Below are 21,487 nucleotides of genomic sequence, written 5' to 3' on the forward strand. Positions count from 1 at the left end.
CTGTTACTTGAGAGGATATTTCGTGAATGTGTGAATGCCTCAAGACAAGTTTCTTTTAAACAACCTGGGATAGATTCCATTTTTTTATTTACAAAAATAAAGTGTTGAACTAAATGTTCTCTAAGGTCCTTTTTATATAAATATTCTAACTTTGCAGGGGGAAAGGGTAACTAGAAAGGAACTAATGCAAAGTAAGTGTTCTAGGTGCCTTAAATATTTTTTTATAATGAAGCAAGGTATAAGTAAATAAACAGATGCATGAAGTGTTCTGTATGTCGAGTGAATGTAATTGAGTTTTATTTTATCCGCAGAGTCTCTCTTCCAGCTCCTTTTGGAAATCACTGTTCGAAGTACGGGAATGAATGACAGCACAGGCCAGTCTCTGACAGCACTTTCCTGTGCTTGCCTCTTTAGTCTGGTGGCTTCTTGGGGAGAAACAGGAAGGACACTTCAGGCCATCTCTGCTATCCTCACCAATAATGGCAGCCACGCTTGCCAAACAATACAGGTATTTCATTTATATCTGCTTAGAAGGTTATAAGATGCCAAGTTGGAATTTCACCTTGTCAATAGGTGTCCCCTGCTTTTTCTCACTCATTATAGTTATTTGAGCTATCCAAGGTTGATATAAGTAATCCACAGCATATATAAAGTAATAAAATGAAATTTGGCAAAAACTCTGAGAGCTTTAAACTGGTCTTTGTGTCGGCACCCCAATCACCTTTTCTCTTGCATTGTCTTCTTCTCTGTCCTCCCTACCTCCCATCTTGCCCAGAATTTTTAAGTATTTTAACTAACCCCTGCACTGTTCAAGGATCAAATGTAGTTTTTTGTTTTTTGGGTAGTTTTTTTTTTAAGATTTTACTTAGGTATTTGACAGAGAGATAGCACAAGTAGGCAGAGCTTCAGGGAGAGGGAGAAGCAGGCTCCCCATTGAGCAGGGAGCCCGATGTGGGGCTTGATGGGACCCTGGAATTATGACCTGAGCCAGAGGCAGCCGCTTAATCCCACTGAGCCACCCAGGCGCCCCTCAAATGTCATTTTTTTTTTTTTAAGATTTTATTTATTTATTTGACAGACAGAGATGACAAGTAGGCAGAGAGGCAGGCAGAGAGAGAGGAGGAAGCAGGTTCCCTGCTGAGCAGAAGAGCCCAATGCGGGGCTCGATCCCAAGACCCCGAGACCATGACCTGAGCTGAAGGCAGAGGCTTTAACCCACTGGGCCACCCAGGTGCCCCTCAAATGTCATTTTTTAACGAATTCATTTGTTTCTGAGCTGCTTCAGCTTTACATAGAACATTTTTAAGTTTTTAATACCTGACTGTGGAATAAACTCTTTATTGTTGTTAGTAGTGGGAAATACAATTCTTCTTAAAGCACAATTGATTTAATTCTTTTGGATTGTTCTGGGAATTGAATAAGAAGTTACAGTTTTAAGTCTCTGTTATGTGCTCTTTACTGGCCCCTTGGTCAACCTCCAGAACAGATGAAAGGGCTGCTTCAATCCTGTTATTCGCAGCCAAAGATAGCAGAATGGGAGTGTGGGTCCTTTTCTTAGGCTTAATTCAGCAAAATTGAACTCTCCTTGCCAAACATGAGCAATCTCCTTAGTCTAGATTTCGGGTCTTACTCTTTTCCCTCTTTCTGCCCTGCCTGAAATCTTCTTTTCCCTTTTTATGATCCTAAATTATTTTGAAGTTCCTCTGATGCAGTAATGTTCAAAACTGTTCTGCACCTGTGCTTTGAGGTTTGGCAAAATTTTAAATACGTGCTTAAAAATACACAAATAATTCTTAAATTTTAATGAAATAACACAAACATTTACATATACCAAATTTTTAAAATACAGTGACCATAAACACATGAGCTTATTAGGCATTGTGTGATTTATTTTTGTGCATAGACTCATCTCAGAGGATATGAGGTGGAGTCTAAATGATGAGTTGAATTGGCCAGTCCAGAGAGAGGAGGTGTTACTGTTGGGAATGTTGGGGAGCCTGTTCTTAGTGTCCATGGGCTAAGGCAGGGAGATAAGAGTAAAAGTGGAATACTGAAGGCTGAAAGTAGTTTAGTGTAGTTACAGTATTGAGAGCTTTAAGCTAACAGAGATAGGACTTGCATGTATATCTGTCTGACTCTAGTATTATGCTTAATATGCACTGGTCTGTGCACAATACTAGATATCCTGAATCTAAAGCTGAGGTTCTCTATAGACCTGCCCCATCCCTGCATCCCTGTCTCTAGCCCAGATACCATACTACAGCCTGTTATCTTAATGTGGCTTACAGGGTTCCTCATGATTTGGCCTCATTCCACCAACCACTTCATTTCACAGAACCGTCTTGGCCAGGCTATGGGTAGAGAAAGAAAAGTCTTCCCTCAGAGTGTATAACTAAGATCTCAAATTCTTTTGGGATTCAAATGCATGTTACTTATCTTGTTCCAAAAAGCTTAAGCTGAGAGTTTAAAGTAGGGCAGGAATACGAGTACCATGAGGTACCTTATTGAAGGAGACTAAAATCCTTTTTGGAGGAATGAACTCTAAGCTTCATAGATTTCCCATGGACAAAACACATCTGAGCTCACAAACAAAAAGCACATGGAAAAAAAGGCACTATCATTTAGAGTTAGTAGAAACAAATATAGCAGAGTCAGTCCTGCCTAGTCTATATATATTGAAATTATTTGAAATAGAATATAAAACATACATATTTAATGTAGTTAAATTAATAAAAGAAAGTATTACCAAGTATTATTAAGGAATAAGAATATAAAAAGAATCTGAAGGATCAGAAAACCAAACTGAACTCCTAGAAATAAAAAAAAAACAAATAATTACAATCTGAAATTTAAAGGATGAGTTAATTATTGGATATAAAAGAGGAAGAAATTATTCAGAATGCAGCACAGAGAGACAAAGAGAGAAGGTATGGAAGACCAAATAAGAAACATGAATAGAGAATGAGAAAGCCTAATGTATTAATACAATTTGAGTTTCACAAGGCAGTGATGCATTGGTGGAGAGTAGTACTTGAAATAATTGGTAAGGTTTTCTAAAATTGGTAATGACATGGAATCCTCAGATTAAGGAAGTCTAATTTTCAGAGTAAATTCTCTAGGTCCTGCCACAATGTTGGTGAGAGAAAATCAGCAGAAGAAAAAAAGGAGGAAATCTGAGACTTCTTATAGTAGTACTGGGTTATCTTAGAATTAAGTACCCTTTTAGAAAGCATGAAAGAAATGGAGTCATGTTGGAGAAACCCATTAATTTCTGCCCCTCCCTCTCTCCAGGGAGGTTATAATAAAGGTTTAAATAAGGTTATAATAAATTATTTTTAAAGTATAAACTTTTAAGAATGGGACATATTTTTAAAAAATAGAAATAAGAGAAAGCTTAAATTTAATTTCCTTAAGAGGCTAATGCCCATAGAAAGTAAGTTGATTTTCACCTAAAACTCCAGATGGGATTTAGAATTAGAAGTAGCAGGTGCCTGGGAAGTGGTGGTGAGGTCAAGAGCTAAAAACTGATTGGAAATCTGTATAATGAGGGGCGCCTGGGTGACTCAGTGGGTTAAGCCTCTGCCTTTGGCTCAGGTCATAATCCCAGGGTCCTGGGCTCGAGCCCCGCATTGAGCTCTCTGCTCAGCGGGGAGCCTGCTTACTCCTCTCTCTCTGCCTGCTTGTGATCTCCATCTGTCAAATAAATAAAATCTTAAAAAAAAAAAAAAAGAAAAGAAAAGGTAGAGAACCCCAGAGGTGTCCTTTTGCCCTTCCTAGCAACTGTCCTTCTCTCATATCCCAGAGAGAGAGGTTTCCTGTCTAAAGAAACTGAGCCAGAGAGACCAGGGGAAACCAGCCACAACTGAGAGTGGAATTAGGAGCTAAGCTGAAAATGGAGATTTAATGAAAGTCTTTCTATTGATGATGGAATTTCAAAATCCTCACTAAATTTCCGGAACAGTGCCCATAAGACTTACAGCTTCTAGGAAAGAGACTGGCAGAATCTTCTTTGGAGAAAGAGCAAGAGAAGACCCACAAATGCAGACATTTGGAAGGGGGCCCACCACTGAAACTCTCAATCTTAGTGTGATCATTTTGAGGTGAGCTCAAATCAGGTGATCTGTCAAATCCTGTCTATTCATAGCAAGCTTTCTACCATTTTTTTAGTAGCTTACTCTTAAAAGTGTACAACCGGATTATTTGTCTTTTGGGTGTTGAGTTTGGTAAGTTCTTTATAGATTTTGGATACTTACCCTTTATCACATATGTCATTTGCAGATATCTTCTCCCATTCTGATGTTTCCTTCCCTTTGCAGAAGTCTTTTATCTTGATGAATCCCAGCAGTTCATTTTTCCTTTTGTTCCTCTTGCCTCCGGAGATGTGTTTACTAAGAAGTTGCTATGGCTGATACCAAAGAGGTTGTTGCCTCTGTTCTCTAGTATTTTGATGGTTTCCTGCCTCACATTTGGGTCTTCCCTTCACTTTGAATTAATTTTTGTGTATGGTGTAAGAAAGCGGTCCAGTTTCATTCTTCTGTATGTGGCTGTCCAATTTTCCCAACACCATTTGTTGAAGAAACTATCTTTTCTCCATTGGATATTCTTTCTTACTTCATCAAAGATTAGTTGACCATATAGTTGTGGGTTCATTTCTGAGTTTTCTGTTCTGTTCCACTGATCAGTGTCTGTTCTGGGCCAGTACTATACTGTTTTCATGACTACAGCTTTGTAATATAGCTTGAAGTCTGGAATTGGGATGCCTCCAGCTTTGCTTTTCTTTTTGAAGATTGCTTTGACTATTTGTAGTCTTTTGGGATTCCAAATTTTAGGATTGTTCTAGTTCTGTGAAAATGGAATAATTTTAACTTCTATTCTTTAGTCTAGGTCAGAGCAGGGTTTCATGAGGGGTTTTGCCAAGCGGGAAAAGTAGAAATGGTGTGTTTGTGACTTATCGAGAGGAGCATGGGAAAGGAACACTTAGGGGTAGGTATAGAGAAACCAGCAAGCCCCAAAATAGGGCAGTGTTTGACTTAACAAAAAAAAAAAAGAAAAATTACACAAGAGGGAAATGTAATGTTATACAGTTTGGTTCATGAACCGTGACTACAGATTCATAATAAGTGACCTTTGAATACTAATGTAACCAGAAATATAGCTCAATTTTGAGGATTTGGGATAGGAGGAGGGGCATCATCGTTCATAATAGACACCAACAGAGAAAGTATCTCAAACAAAAAAATGAACCATGGAAGCTTTGGCATATTATTTAGGAATATGGATAGTGATTCTAGGTAAAACAGCTGTAAGTTTAATATAGCTGCTTCTAGGAGAGAATTGGTAATATTCAATTATGTATATGTTATCCTATCATATCTATATATATTATTACTATCTATACATATAGCATAAATTATTTTGGGTGAGTCAGGCCTTAGAACTGGGAAGGGGTGGAGAATATATCTGTGAACAGTGGGTCACTTATCTCTGTGAAAGCTCTTCCCTCTACAAAGTGTGTCCCATAGAAATATTATGTAGTCTACATGTGTGATTAAAACTTTTCATTAGCCACATTAAAAAGGTAAAATGAAACAAGTATGGTTAATTCTGTATTTTAATAGTGTATTTCACTCGACATAACCACAAATCAGTTCAGCATGTAATCAATGTAATATTAAGATTCTGCCTTCTTGTTTTTATACTTAAGTCTTCAAAAATCCCAGTGCGTATTTGTATTTAGAGCACTGTCCACCTTCCAAGAGCTCAGTAGTCACATGTGGCTAATGGCTGCCATATTGGAAAGTGCAGCTGTAGAACTGTGACTGAGTGGTCTTCTGGGGTCTGGCTGTGTTGTTGGATATGGCGAAAGAGTGACAAAAGATGAGGAATAGAATTTCCTCTGCTGGCAGAATGCTGGTCCCATGCTGGTGACTGTTGACAACTCAGTTAGTGTTCCAGATATTAGCAGGTCTTTGATAAATATTGCTATCCAATGATAAATGAAGGCTGAATAAATGCACAGTTAACACAAATGAGTTTTCATATCATGGAATATTGTTGATGTTAATGGGCGTTAGTCATAATGGAAAAGCAAAGTGGAAGAAAAACATCGGAAATTTTGTTCCATCTGTAGAAACTGTACCGCACTGTTCTCTTTTGCTTAAGTCTGCGCTTTGTTATCGGGAAGTGTATTAATAATTATGAATATCCTACAAAAGATATTTTGGCTTGTGTGTATTCTAATCCAGCATAATTTTATTTATATCCAGTGTTCATACTTTTTACTAATCTAGTATATTTCTGTCTGCAAAACTTGAAATCATAGGCCGTTCTTGTTATTGGTATTTGGGAGAAAGATGCATATTTCAGTATTTTCAGCCAAAAATGCAAGTTAATATTCTTTGAATTTGATATTTTTACCTTGGACTCCTGAGATTTGCTTTTTATAGGTAAGCTTCTAGTTAGTAGTTCTACTGATGTGCCAAACCCATGATCATTCTGAACAATTTATTTTCTCATAAATGGTGAAGTATCTTTATTTTGTCTGTTTGTGTGTTGCAATACTTAAAAATACCTACTTATTTGTTTTCTTGTCTTTTAAATAGGTGCCAACTGATACTAAATTCCCTACAGAGAAGTGTACAGGCAGTGTTGGTGGGAAAAATTCAAATTCAGGGACTGGTTTAGCAATGGCATTAAGAAAGTCAGCTTTAATGCATAAGTGGCCATTAAAAGAAATATCTGTTGATGAAGAATGATCAATGGTCTACTTCAAGAATGATGGATTTTTTCTTTATCTGTTATGCAATGGATGGATTATACAAAATAGGCTCTGGATACAGTGGAACAGTTAGGGTAATGTGATTCTTTATAGTTTTTTAATTATAGCAGAAGTTATGTCCCTGCTGAATTGTGTTTGTTTTCAGCTTCATTTTGTAGAGTACTATTTAATTTGATGTAATAATACTTCTTTGAAATCATGATAGAAGCATAAGTATTAAATGTCATACATTTGTGTTGTTTTTCATTGATTATTAATTATGAAACTGTTGATGGGCTAATTTTTTGTTACATTGCAGGGCCATATATATAATTCTACATCTCGCATCAGAAACAGAAAAGAAAAAAAGTCTTGGTTAGGGTATGCTCAGGTAAGAGATTATACATAATAAACCAAGCTTTTCTTTCCTGTCTTTTACAACATGTGGCTTATACTTATTTGATCAGTAAATAATGTCACTTCTGTTTAAACAGATACAATGTATTTTTAATAATATGGCTAATAACAGTGTCACAGTGTAATATAAAGAACATTGGCTTAGCATTCCTAATAAGTTTACCTTTAGTCCTGGCCCTGATCCTTATATTAGCTATGTGACTTTGGACAACTCAGTTAACTTATTGGATCCTCTGTTATTTAGCTATAAAATGGGCATAAAAAAGTCTTCTGTTGGAATTCTTATTTAAGTGGATCTCTAGATAAAAATCAGAGATCACAGTTACCATTAGCAAATATGAATTGGGACTGTATCTGTGTGACCTGAGTCCAAATTAGAGATTCTTACCACTAGATCCTTTGTTTTAAGTCTAAATCAGTATCATCTGGGAAATAGTGTATGGTGTGCCACTGAACAGCTTCCTGTATGGGCATCATGCAGAGTATCACCAAGAGGAAAGAGGGAGGCCTGTTACTTTCTTACTGCTGTGTGATCTCATCACCTAACATGGCCAAATGGGTGTCAGCAGTCAAGATACCTTACTGTACCTCCCATGGAGAGAAGCAGGTGAAAGACAAAGGGCCAGAGGATTTATTTGCATTCTGTCCCTTCCTTAGAGATAAAGTCCAAGGTCCCTTGTGGGAGGATATAGAATAAAGATATCCCTACATACCTATATTACCCCGCTCAGAGCTGTATTGTCATCATCAGATGATAAAAGGTTATTTGAAAGCATTTTGAAAATTAAGAAATTATTGTTATATGAAAAATAATTCTGTATTAATTATTGGGAGATTTTGAAATTAAATTTTAAGTCACATTAATTACTCAGTGATTGTTTCTTTAAAATTTAACCTGGTTCCAAAACATCTCATCAGATTTTTATTTGCCACTATAGTATTTTATGTAAGAAATAAGGACGTAGAAAAATATTCAGTGGCATATCATTCCATCTAAAACCACTATCCTATTCATTTCTAAATATTAACCAAAATATCTTAGCTATTTTTCCTTAAAATATTTGTTAAAGTAACAGTGATCATTTCTCTTCTTACTTGGCAAGTGGTAAAATAATTTGAACAAAATGTCTATACTGTCCTGGGTGGTATATCTAATGTATGGATCTGAGAATGTAATAGGTTAAATTGTACAGTTCTCTTACTAAAGCATACCCATGTTCTTATATTTTTAATCTTAAATCTGTTTTACACATTAATATTAACATATTCCCCATACCATCATAAACTACACAGACCTGTATGACTACTTTTTCTGATAAGTAGCTAATGAAAGAATATTTTAACACATAACACAGCAAAATTTTTTTGTTGTACACAGGTTATTATTGTATAGAGATGTGAATAACCACAGCATGACAGCCATAAGAATAAGCCCTGAAACACTGGAACAAGATGGTACAGTAATGTTACCAGGTATGTTATTCAACTATAGTCATTTGTTTTCTTCACAGGTGATTTTAAGAGATATACATGTTAGGGCCATTTGGACATATAAAAAGTGATTAGCCAGGAATAGTGCTTGCTTACAAATAGGCTGAAAAAATCTTGACACACAAAACATTTCTAGTCTATATAGAGTTAATGCATGTGAGGAAAAGAGACATCAGCAATATAGTTTATAAAGTGTTTTAATATTTGTTTTCAAATCACTGACCATCTGCAGCCTGATCCCCTAGCCTCACCCCATCAAGATAGTTTCAGCTGTGAAATTAGGGGGGATGAGGTTACTTTGTTGCTCCTAATAAAAGGTTGACTCTGGCTCTCCTGTAACTTGGTATGAAGGCCCTTCTATTAATTTTCATTTTTTGCTTTAACAACGTTGCACTTTAGGTTTTTCTCTTTATGTTAAAGGGTTTCCAGACACATTTTAAATGGATCAGGATTTTTTTTTTTAATGCCATCATTTATACTTTTTTAATACTATTCTGGCACTTTGGATACAATTCATTTTGCTTTAATTTTGAGGTTGCACATACGTATTTATCACTTAAATGACTATTTATCATTTAAATCATTGTGTAAATTCTGGGGTAGTGGGTCTTAAATTTTGTAGAACACTGGGCAAATGCGTAATGCATTATCCATTATAAGGTCTTTAAATTTGCATATACCTTTAATGCATAATGAAAGAGTTTGCTTATATTAAAATCTTAAATGTTTAATGTATCTATCAATAATCTCATGGAAAGCAGAAATATTACTTCTAAGCATTTGACCATCTGAAAATGGTTGAGAATTACTTCTGGAGAATACAGTGGGAAAGATAATTGCTCCCAAGCTGCTTTGTTAATTTTTCAAAATATTCTTACAACTTCATCAAATATTTATTCAAATGGTGCTATGCATCTATATATCCAAAGTAGTACACATGACACTATGTTAAGGTAAATGCCACATTTTATGTGTGTTTCACAAAAAAAACTACTTTAGAAAAACAGATAACTTATTAAGGCCATTTCATAAATAACTGTCTTTTCAGATGTACCTACAGGCTTTTTAAAAAATTTTTTTCATTTTTTTCTCTTTTAAATCACCACAAGTCCTGGACAAACCATGTCTCTGCTGATGGTGATGATAATGATAATTTTAAAATAATTACATGCATCCCCATATATATATATGCATATATATGTATATACACATACATGTATACATACTTATATTAAAAATAATCACATTTATTGTATAAGTATCATATAAGAAAAAAAAACTAATTGTAACCCCACTTCCCATGTATGATCACTGTTAGCATATTGGTAAATGTCCTGTCTTTTTTCTATGTGTTAATGGACAGTGTTGTAAAAAAGAGGTCATGTGCTACCTAATGCTTTTGAACCTATCCTTTTCACTTAATATTCTGAATATATTTCCAGACCATTAATTAGTCTTTCACAATATCATTTTAATGTTACAAAATATATTTCATTAATTAATGTATTGGAATGGAAGTTCCTTCCAATTTTTTACCATATAAATTACACTGTAATGAGCATCCCTGTCACACTTTGTGCATGTTACTTTAGAATGACATCCTGGAATAAAAATCAGATGAATATTAATATAAATGAATATTAATATAAAGAATTTACTTCTTTATACACTGATCAATTAATAAAGACTGTGACTGAGAAGATCATTTGAAAATGGCCTACCTATAGCTGTTTTATTTATTCCAATGTAATAATAACTTGCTAATGTGTTTGTTCAGTTTAAATCACTCTACATCATTTAACATATGAAATGCAACTTTTAATAGTACAAGTGTGGCTTTCTGTGTTTCATAATACACACCATATCCAAGAAGAAGAATGAAGCAAACTTTGGGAGGACAGTCCTGTGCTTTGTATCTTCCTAATTGGCAGATGTTGCTTGATATTTTCCTGAAGATGCTGTCTTATAATGTTACATGCTGTATAAAGAAAGGATAAGAAGATCTTTTTGAAATCATGCAGCAGGAAGACCTGCCCTCAAGCCTGAGGAAGCCTACCATCATTTTTCCATTTCTTTGACCTGGACTGCAGTTTCTTCAATAGCAATTTTTTCCCTCTACCTAGGGGCAACTTGATAGTTTTCACATCCAGAAGAAGCAGAAATAAATTGTCAGGTTCATAGATGATAATGAATATGCCATATTTAAAATTGACATAATCTGGTAATTCCTTGAGCTTCACATGCTAACCAGTCTTGGATTCTAACTTATAAATAAGTTATTTTCAACCTAGCATTGATGATCTTAGAACGCTTTTTTTCTGTTGTCATTTTAGCCTTCATATGTTGGCATATCTTTTATATTGTACCCTTATGTCATTTACTGTCTGTGTCTGGTGACAGATTGCCTCATATCATGAGAATTTTTGCCAATCTTCTTGCGCCGCTTCACTCCTCACCCCTGCATTTATCTGAAATTATAATGAGTTTTTCTTCTTTGCTTTTTAGTTTAAAATCTTACTGCTTAGAGCTTGAGAAGCATCTTTCTTGCGCCTCTTTGTATTCTGTACAGTGGACTAGGAACTCTTTCTTTCGATTTCTCCTCTCTTTGATTACCAAGTCTCTTGGGCTACCAGTGGGCCTTGTCTCCCAGTTTCTATTTCCAGTTTGTGATCACTGAATTCTCTATTTGGTAAGGGTCTGCCTGTGTTTTGCATATTTATAATAAGGAAGTATGCTAGTATGAAGCTCCTGGGCAAAGATATGGAGTAATCCAGCTTATTTGGGTGGGCTCCATTACTGCATTCCAAAACCAGAATGTTATGTTTTGTTGATTCAGGTGCAACTAGAAATGAAATATTTTTGTATATTGTAATTAATGGAGAGATTCATCCTAGTTCTCTGTAGTTATTTTGGGAGGTGTGTGTACTCTTATACTTGCTTGCTGAACATTTGTTTTTCCAAAAGGATACAGTTTATACTTAGATGTTGAATTTGCTTGTAGTTTCATGTTATTTAGTAGCAATCACTAACACATGTCCCCGTTGTCCTTCTGTAATACTGGTATCCCTTGTTACAATGGCACTTGTGCATTATTTTGATCAGAGTAGATATGCACTGTTCCACTGAGAGTCATACAGTATTGACAAAACACATTATTCCAGCCAAAATATGTGAGTGCTTTCAGACAAAGGAAATTCATAAGCTTGGATGTGTGTGCTGTATGAAGTAGATGACCATTTAAAAATGTATAGCGTGCTTTGGGGTTCCTAGCTGGCTCAGTCAGTAGAGCATGTGACTGTTGATATGGGGGTCCTGAGTTCAAGCCCCATGTTGGGCATTGAGCTTACTTAAAATACACACACACACAGACACACACACAAATGTATAGCATGCCAAATGCTAAAAAATGCTGGGAAAGAGTATTAAACTTCTAAGTAGAAACTGTAAAACCAGTTCTGTTTAATAAAGCAAGGGATATCTGTAGTTGGATACCATAGACCTCAAATGCAGAAGCTTTTAGGTCTATCTGTATTTTTCTGTGACACTAATGACTGTGATGTATGTCCGAGGGTAGAGTGTTGCCTATATCGCATGTGATTGTGTTGAAATGATTATAACCAGCATTGTAGTTTGTTCATCATGGTGCATGTTTATTATCAGACTATACCTAATACTAATTCATTTTGAAATTAGGTGGGCTTTCAGGTCCTTGATTATGGAAAATTTAAAGTGTAAGCATAAAATGTAATAAGTAATAATAGTTGAATTTTTTAGTTTCTGCTAATTTGTAATTCTTTATTAAAAAGCACAGTATTCCTTTAAGTTTAAGTTTATCCTTATTGCGTGGAGAACTCTCTTTCTGACTTCAGCAGAGGAGTAAAATCATTTTGTGACCTGTTTATTAATATTGTAGTATAATTACTTTTTCCTCTTTTTGTACAGATTGCCACACTGAAGGTCAAAATATTTTATTTACTGATGGAGAATATATTAATCAGATAGCTGCTTCAAGAGATGTAAGTACTCTGAATTATGAATAGTTGGTATAAATGGAATCCCTTTTTCATAAATTATTTGATCTTAGACAATAGAAAGCCTTGAAAGACCGATTTGTAAACATACTACTCTGAATGTTTTTTTTCTTGTAGGATGGCTTTGTTGTCAGAATATTTGCCACAAGCACTGAACCTGTGCTACAACAAGAATTACAACTTAAACTGGCCAGAAAATGTTTACATGCCTGTGGTATCTCACTATTTGACCTGGAAAAGGACTTGCATATTATAAGTAAGATAGCCAAAAAGCCTTTCTCCCATAATTAAATTTTCAGATTCTTTATTCTTTTGAGAATTAATATTGTGTTTTGAGCAATAGTATTTTGGTGGTTATTTTGCTGTTACTGTAAAGCAACTTAAGAATTAATATGTGTAAGTGGTTAGAAAATAAGACCTTTAAACAGAGTGTGCTATATGAACACCATTTTAAGGAAGTGACTAATAATTTTCCCTTTTTCATTTTGAATAGAGCAAATGAAAATACACTTAATCTGATAAGAATTATAGATGACATTTAGGGACATCATTACTTTTTATGTTCTATCTTTATTCAGTTATTTAAAATTTTGAAAACTTGTGTTAAAAATATTACTACATTGGGGCACCTGGGTGGCTCAGTGGGTAAAGCCTCTGCCTTTGGCTCAGGTCATGATCTCAGGGTCCTGGGATCGAGCCCCATGTTGGGCTCTCTGCTTGGCAGGGAGCCTGCTTCCCTCTCTCTCTCTGCCTGCCTCTCTGCCTACTTGTGATCTCTCTGTCAAATAAATAAAATCTTAAAAAAAAAAATTTACTACATTAGTAAACATAGGTCTCTCATTAAAACCTTTGTTATTTGAACAGATTTTCAACATAGCCATAGAATGATCTCATAGATTGTGAAAATGGTAATTGGCTTAATAAACTGATTAATAAACTTTCATTTAGATACAGAAATAGAGACAACCACAGAGTATTTCTGTCTTAGTGTATGTACTCTTGCAGTGTCCTAGTAGTATTAGGACCCTTAGTTCCCAGGAGGCTCTCAATTTTGGTTTGCCATGCTGTTCCAGGTTTAATGATGCTATTTTTAAATTGTGGGATTCTTTGTAAAACCCACTTTTTTGACTGTTAGCTCATTAAATTTAATAAACTTGACATGAGTGGTTTACTTTGCGTATTTTATTTATGTTGTGTTTTTGTAATTCTTTATGGAAAAGTACTGAATTGAAATTACAGTTTTAAAATTTAAAAAGCCCGTAAACTAATTAGTAGTTTGTATAATTAGACAGTTGTAAAATATGTCCTATATAGTTATTTACTCATAGTTTTACGATTTGAAAATGTGCATAAGGGTCTTTCTGTATATGTATTCAAATTCATGAAGTAGCTACATGAAATGTTCTTCTGTAGAAAAACATGCAACAAAGAATCTGATATACCTTAATTCAAATATCTGCACGGTATTGTTCAAGTCCAAATGAACCTGTCTGGACTACTTTCACCAAGCTTCATATTTCTTCATTTGTAAACCAGGCAGTATGGTTGTAAGGATCATATAGGGTAAGGTTCATGCACTCTGTAATGCCTGACACCTAATAATGCTCAATTAAAATTGCTTCAATCATTCATTTGTTCATTCAAGGAATATTACTGACATGGGTTTAAAATTTTTTTATGTTTGAAAAATTAACTTGGCACTAGTTTGAAAAAAATTAAAAATCTTATTGTAATTTTATTTTTCCTTGGAGTGTAGTGTATAGTTAACTTTCTTTTTAAGTCAGGCATATGACATTTTGTCATCCTTGTTTTTTCTTTTAAATGAAGTGTAATTGACACATTGTTACATTAGGTTCAGGTGTGGAACATAATGATTTAGCAAGTATTGTTGTTTTTGAATGGTATTGAGTTGATTTTTTAACCACTCAAAATAGTGCAAAATTATGATTTACATTATTCATGTTTAAAGTATAGTAGTATTTATTAGTCTTGTGTTATCAGGTACAGGATTTGATGAGGAGTCAGCAATACTTGGTGCAGGACGAGAGTTTGCACTAATGAAAACAGCAAGTGGAAAGGTAAATTACTCTTTAGGATCAAAAATGAACATTCTCTGCTTTATGAGATAGTCAAATTGGTATAATCAGTTGATTAGTTTACCTAGTTCACATGTTTAAACATAATATTTAAAATTTTTATTTTAAATTGTTATTTTAATATGAAATTTTATTCATGTTGAAATAGTATACAGGAAAATTATGACTATAAGAGTGTAAAACTTTATAAACTTTATAAAATGTTACATTTTTACAAATGTTTATTTTAATTATAGAGCTCTTTAATTTTTCGAGTTGGGATGAATTCATATTTTGAGTCCATTTTGATGAGCACATTTATTGCAAATTTCTGTAAATGTGCAGAGATATAGAGACTACAAGTTGGGGGAAGTAGGAACAAGTTTAATTAAGTCACAGATTGTTGAGGTCAATCTATAGAGATAGAAGTTTGTTTATCTAGTAGATGTAAGGTTAAAGTAAGGTAATTAAAAGAATTTTGAAAATTAAAATTACTAGGCAATTATCGTATATTTGTATGTAGGGTTTTTTACATTGGGAAAAAATGTTGAGAATTTTATCAAGTTCCTACTGTTGTGAGATTGGAGTATATTTGTGAAGTATATTTATTCGTATCTATTCAGGAGATTTACAATGAAAGATTTTAGGCATCCTGAGTAGATATGAAAAACCTATTAAGAACTGGATATTTGGAGAACATATGTATATTTCTCTCCTGCTGATCTCACAGAAGTTTAGTAGTATATAAACAGTTTGGTTTCAGGTTATTTTTGTTTTTTGTAAGATACGGAAGCTTTTTTTTTTCCTCATGTGAAATATGTACACTACTCCCAAAAGCACTGTAATTCTCTCTTTCTCTTTTTATATATATATATATATATACAAGATATATTATACTGGCAAGTACCAGAGTCTTGGAATCAAGCAAGGTGGTCCTTCAGCAGGAAAATGGGTTGAGTTACCAATTACAAAATCTCCAAAGATTGTACACTTTTCAGTTGGACACGATGGCTCTCATGCCCTTTTAGTTGCAGAAGATGGAAGCATATTCTTTACAGGATCTGCTAGTAAAGGAGAAGATGGAGAGTCAAGTAAGTTGACTGATCAACTGGACATTCAGTAAAAATATTGTGGAATTTATTAACATGAGGTATATCAATTTCAATAGCACTAACCTCTCCAAATTAATAGAGGATTTTACATTGGGGCATAATTAACTAATTATGTGGTTGTGTTGTATTCATTAAAGAACTGTAAGTGCTGATTTTGTTCTAGAGTTCATCTTTAATTTAAAAAAAAACTGATGATGCTTTAGGGATACACTGCTGTTCATCTGTTTTGTTCATTAGTGTTATTTTAGAAAGCTTATTTATTACAATATATTATATTAGGAAATTTTATAAGGAATTTTATAAGGAATATATATTTTAGAATGCAGTAAACCTCATGTAACCTGTGTATTCGTACGGATCACTATTCTTTTTATAGTTTTTCTATAATGAAATCATTCCTAAGCAGTGAAAACAAAGAATTTTGTCTCTGATCTTTCCTATACTTTTGTTCAATTTTTCCTCAAAGTGTCATTTTTCTCTTTTTGTAACTTTTCATATACGTTATATGTTTTAGAACAGTGGAGTAGTATCTTATAAGGATTAGGTTTGAAGTCAACATCTAATGTAAAAATCACGTGTAAATAAAAGTTACCTGGAAAAAAATCTTCATAAAGTGTATGGCCATATTTGAGAAATTTCAGCACTGCCAGGTTTTTCTTCTAGCATTTGGAGGACATTGTTCGTTCTTTGAGCACCAGGTAGTGTAGTTACCATATACATGAATATGGATCGTGTTATATGAAAAAATATAAGGGTATTTTTAAGTCCCAGAATTGTGCCCAGCACAGTAAAATGTTTTTACTCCGGGTGCCTGGGTGGCTCAGTGGGTTAAGCCGCTGCCTTCGGCTCAGGTCATGATCTCAGGGTCCTGGGATCGAGTCCCGCATCGGGCTCTCTGCTCAGCAGGGAGCCTGCTTCCCTCTCTCTCTCTCTGCCTGCCTCTCTGTCTACTGTGATCTCTCTCTGTCAAATAAATAAACAAAATCTTTAAAAAAAAAAAATAAATAAAATAAAATGTTTTTACTCTGAAAGGCATCAAGAACTGGGACTGACTAAAGGAACAGAAGATTGATTATTTCCTATCTTTTGCTCAATTCAGGGGTTTAGTTTTTGAGAGCAGAGGCTACTTGTATCATCATCCACATTTAAATTTATTTACTCTTTCTCCATATATATATATATTTCCCCTTACACAATTTCATTGAGTGGGTGTAGCTGCTTAAATATGTGTTGAATGGACGAGGAACTGATTTTGCTTTCTAGGATCCAGCCAGCATAAGAATACATGTGAGGTAGAGTTTGAAAGAAAATCATATATATGATAATGAAATAGTTTTAATAATGTAAATAGCCAGTCTAGAGATTGGACTCCCCAGAAGCCAGAGGTTTGGTAGGAAATTGTAAAATTCTCATTGGAAATTTCAGTGTGTAACAAAAAAAAGGATCTGACAGTGATAGCCTAAGTATTAATTAACCAGATGAAGCTTGCAGGTTGACTCATTTTAATTGACATATTGGGAAGCCCTGGCCTTTGTGAAAATAAATAAATAAAGTGTATCATAAGTGCATGTATTTTGGGCTTTTTAATATAAACCATTGTTTTTATTTATGTATAGATGCCTTAATTTTATTTGTTCTGTGTTGTTTTTTAAGCTAAGAGCAGACGGCAGTCAAAACCCTATAAACCTAAAAAGATAATTAAGATGGAAGGAAAGATTGTGGTGTATACAGCCTGTAATAATGGAAGTAGTTCTGTTATTTCTAAAGATGGAGAGCTGTACATGTTTGGGAAAGATGCCATTTACTCTGACAGTTCAAGTAAGTTCAACTTAAACACATTTCATTTATGCAAAGGAAGTCCAATACTAGACATTATATATTGGAAAGATACGTGTAGAAAATTAACAGTTGTAGCATGCTTTCTCTAAATTTTTCACATTTCTTTCCAAACACAATATTTTGTGATTCCTTCCTGTTGTTGCTGGGAGCAGTGTCACCGGTTTCATGCAGAGCTAATCCCAGAGTGTGATTAGTACAACTCTACCTTAGCTATTACTTTGTCTGGAAAGCTTTCCCTAGACTCATTCAGATGCTCATGTGACATGCTCTTTGTGTACCCTTGAGAAATGATTTTCGTAACATAACTGATTTATAATTGATGAATTATCCATGTCCCCCATTAGATAGTTAGGGAGATCCTCTGTCTTATTGACTATCGTATCCCCGGTTCCCAACACAGTATCTTATACATGGGTCCTAAGAATTACTTGTTAAGCAAGATAAACCAAAAGTGTAGTGAGTGGGGTGCCTGGGTGGCTCAGTGGGTTAAGCCGCTGCCTTTGGCTAAGGTCATGATCTCAGGGTCCTGGGATCGAGTCCTGCATCGGGCTCTCTGCTCAGCAGGGAGCCTGCTTCCTCCTCTCTCTCTCTGCCTGCCTCTCTGCCTACTTGTGATCTCTCTGTCAAATAAATAAATAAAATCTTTAAAAAAAAAAAAAAGTGTAGTGAGTGGATGTGTGGGATAGGACTAGCCAAATAAAGACTTTTATATTTATAAGCTCTACTCTCAAAAACCTGTTATATTTGGTTACTAGATTTTCTTTCTAGCTCTTAAGAAATGAATATGATTGTGACAGCCCACTTGGTAGGATTTTATATTTGGTAAATATGTAAAGCCTGTGAATTTCTTTGTGAAAAGGAAAACAGAATTAATGAAATTTCTGGTTGGAAGTTTAAGTGATTGTCTCACTGCTGGGGAAATGACATATGTTGGTTGCACAGTTCTGGCGATTAAGTTGAACTGTACTCAGGTGATGTGAATTAACTTAATGTGGTAATATTTAGATGCTCAGTTGGCCTCAGCTGTCAATCAGAATTTGGGATTGGGCTCGTGTATAGTTTAAAAGTAATGTTCAGTTTAGCTATGATCCTGTTAGATAGCACTGAAAAAAACTTGTGCATTTATTCAATATATACTTATCGAGAACTGACTGTGTGTCACAGCTGGATGGACAAGGCAGACGTGGTCCCTCTCTTTTTGAGGATCTGAGAGACAATTGGGCGTATTACAGCTTACATATTAGAGAGGTGTGATTTAATGGTTATGGATATAAGCACAGATCCCAGCACTGCCACTTTTTAGTTGGCTAATAACTGGCTTACATTCCTTAACTTTTCAAAGATTACTTTCTTTTTTTTCCATCTTCAAGGGGAGCTAAAGATATGGTTCATATGGTTGTTATAAGATTATAGGAAATAATGCGTATGAAATGCTTAGCACAGAGCCTGACACATGTAAGGGCCTAAGACATGTCAGCTAGTACTGTCAATAATAATAAATAATATTACTAAATATACGTATCTTTTTCAAGCATGCTAAGTACTAAAAATGAGAGTTGTTAAGCAAAAAGACCGAAGTAATCTAAGTGGAAGAGAAGGTCACCTTAGGAAAGTAATATCTGAGAAAATAAGATGTGGAATGATTTTCCCAAAGTGTAATACAAGAATTCTATTATTTATAATTTAAATAAAACAAATACTTTAATAGTTTCTTTGAGAAGTCTTTATTTTAGTATATATTGGAAATACTCAACAATCTTTGAATTTTACTGTTGTTGCTACTTGAGGTAAAATGCTTGGTCAGTTTAAAATTGATTCAAAAATATTAAGATTGTATGGGTGGCACTTGGTTACGGCAAATAGAATGAAAGTAACATGTGAATAGTGAGGAACTGGCGAAACTAGTTAGCTGTTGGATTGTGGAAGAAAAATACCTATAGTTTAAAAAATGATTGAAAAATGCTACTTTGGGACATCTCACAGGTTTCTACAGAAACAATGTGGTTTCAGTATACTCCAGCAAGTGTTTTTATTGTGTTTTCAATCCTTCTTATTTTTTTAAATTTAATTAACTTATTATGTATTACTAGTTTCAAAGGTAGAGTTCAGTGATTCATCAGTCTTATATAATACCCAGCACTGGTTACATCACATGCCCTCCTTCATTCCTTTTTAAGGCAAATCAAAAACAGATAAGTACCTGATTTGTAGGCTTCTTTGTGCTTGGACCAGGAAAGTTTTGAGAACTAGTGACCTTCTGAGAATTGTTGAGAGTTTTGGACATTTAAAGCACACATTCAGGAGAAGCAGGCTTGAGCCAATGGCCACAGTAAAAATTTGTCCCAAGTCTGAATGATGATGTTTTAAGATTTTGGAACTTCATTACAAACTTACAGAATAAGTTCACTGATACCCTACCAGTCTTTTGGCTACTTTATTTCTCATTTTGGTGGGTTATTTTATCCCAGAAATAAATGTTCTGTGTTGAGGTGGTCCTTTTACAATACTGATAATTTACTGGACTCAGAAAGGTTTTATTGTTGTTCCTTACCAAATCTGTATCTTTCCTATAGGTTTGGGTAACAGATTTGAAGGGCCATTTTGTAACTCAAGTAGCTATGGGGAAAGCTCATACTTGTGTTTTAATGAAGAATGGAGAAGTCTGGACATTTGGTGTGAATAATAAGGACAGTGTGGACGAGACACTGGGTGCCATGAACCAAGGGGGGAAAGGTAGGTGTTGGACATGCAGATATAAAATTTTGTGTCATCTTTTCATAAGTTTTTTAGAACAGAAATCTTACTCTTTTCAAAACAAGTGGCTATTTAATTTCATACTTATAAAATAGGAAAACCACTGAATTTCTTATTTATATTGACATTATATCACTGAAACAATTGAATATACTTTAGGCTTTTATTTTTGAGCAAATGAACTTGAGTGTTCTACTTACTTTTTTTTCTTTTAAAGTTTATTTATTTAAGTAATCTCTGTACCCAACATGGGGCTCAAATTCACGACCCCAAGATGCAGAGTCACATCCTCTTCCAAATGAGCCAGCCAGGCACCCAATTTTTTAAAAATTTTATATAAAGTATGGTAACACCTTTTTGATTTAGCATTTTGAGTGACCTAAAATATTCTAGAAAAATGCATTTTTCAAACGCTTCATTTTAGTTCCTTTTATACCACACATTTCAGTTTTAACCATTTTTGACAGCAGCCTTTCTGGGAGATATTTTCTTCCTGTTTAATAGCACGGGCTACCTGTAAAATAGTTCCTGACAACTAAAAAATGATTCTTAAGAATACTTGGCCCTTTACCAAGAGCTGAATTATAGATGCATCTTACTCATATATGCTTTGCCCTAATACTCAGGCTATCGACAGGAAGACATGTTTATCCTTTGTCATGTTTGTGTGCTTAAAATTTGTCTATGTTAGTATATATAAATCTAAATGATTCCTGTTAACTGCTACGTAAAAAACCGTACCACTGACATGGCACCATTTATCCATTCTTCTGCTGATTGATGAGTTTATTTCCAATTTTTCACTCTTATCAATAATTTCAGCACCTCCTTTATCCTGGCAAACATGTCTGAGTATAATTTGGTATACTAGCTATACTAGTATAATTTCTGGTGTTGTAGATTTCAGCTTTACTAAACTTTTCTTAGAAGAAGGTTGATATCTTTGATTTTCCACATCATCCAGGATATAGTATCAATACTCAGATTTTTGTCAGTTTGATGATTATGACG

The 21,487-nt window shown here is 34.5% G+C and overlaps 2 protein-coding genes across 2 annotated transcripts in view; both read left to right on the forward strand.

Moving 5' to 3' along the window:
* LOC116574029 (E3 ubiquitin-protein ligase MYCBP2-like) overlaps nt 1-7,113 on the forward strand; it is a 56,988-nt gene extending 49,875 nt beyond the window's left edge. Inside the window, exons 5-7 of the mRNA XM_032314555.1 lie at nt 312-508; nt 6,603-6,852; nt 7,077-7,113. Of these exons, the coding sequence (XP_032170446.1) occupies nt 312-508; nt 6,603-6,755 (350 nt within the window). The 3' untranslated portion in view covers nt 6,756-6,852; nt 7,077-7,113. The remainder of the gene's footprint in view (nt 1-311; nt 509-6,602; nt 6,853-7,076) is intronic.
* A 1,473-nt stretch (nt 7,114-8,586) lies between these two features.
* The window catches only part of LOC116574059 (E3 ubiquitin-protein ligase MYCBP2), a 211,509-nt gene continuing 198,608 nt past the window's right edge, over nt 8,587-21,487 (forward strand). Inside the window, exons 1-6 of the mRNA XM_032314603.1 lie at nt 8,587-8,647; nt 12,608-12,681; nt 12,814-12,952; nt 14,698-14,774; nt 15,800-15,862; nt 20,296-20,455. Of these exons, the coding sequence (XP_032170494.1) occupies nt 8,587-8,647; nt 12,608-12,681; nt 12,814-12,952; nt 14,698-14,774; nt 15,800-15,862; nt 20,296-20,455 (574 nt within the window). The remainder of the gene's footprint in view (nt 8,648-12,607; nt 12,682-12,813; nt 12,953-14,697; nt 14,775-15,799; nt 15,863-20,295; nt 20,456-21,487) is intronic.

The sequence above is a fragment of the Mustela erminea genome, chromosome 15, assembly GCF_009829155.1.
Source record: "Mustela erminea isolate mMusErm1 chromosome 15, mMusErm1.Pri, whole genome shotgun sequence".
NCBI lineage: Eukaryota > Metazoa > Chordata > Mammalia > Carnivora > Mustelidae > Mustela > Mustela erminea.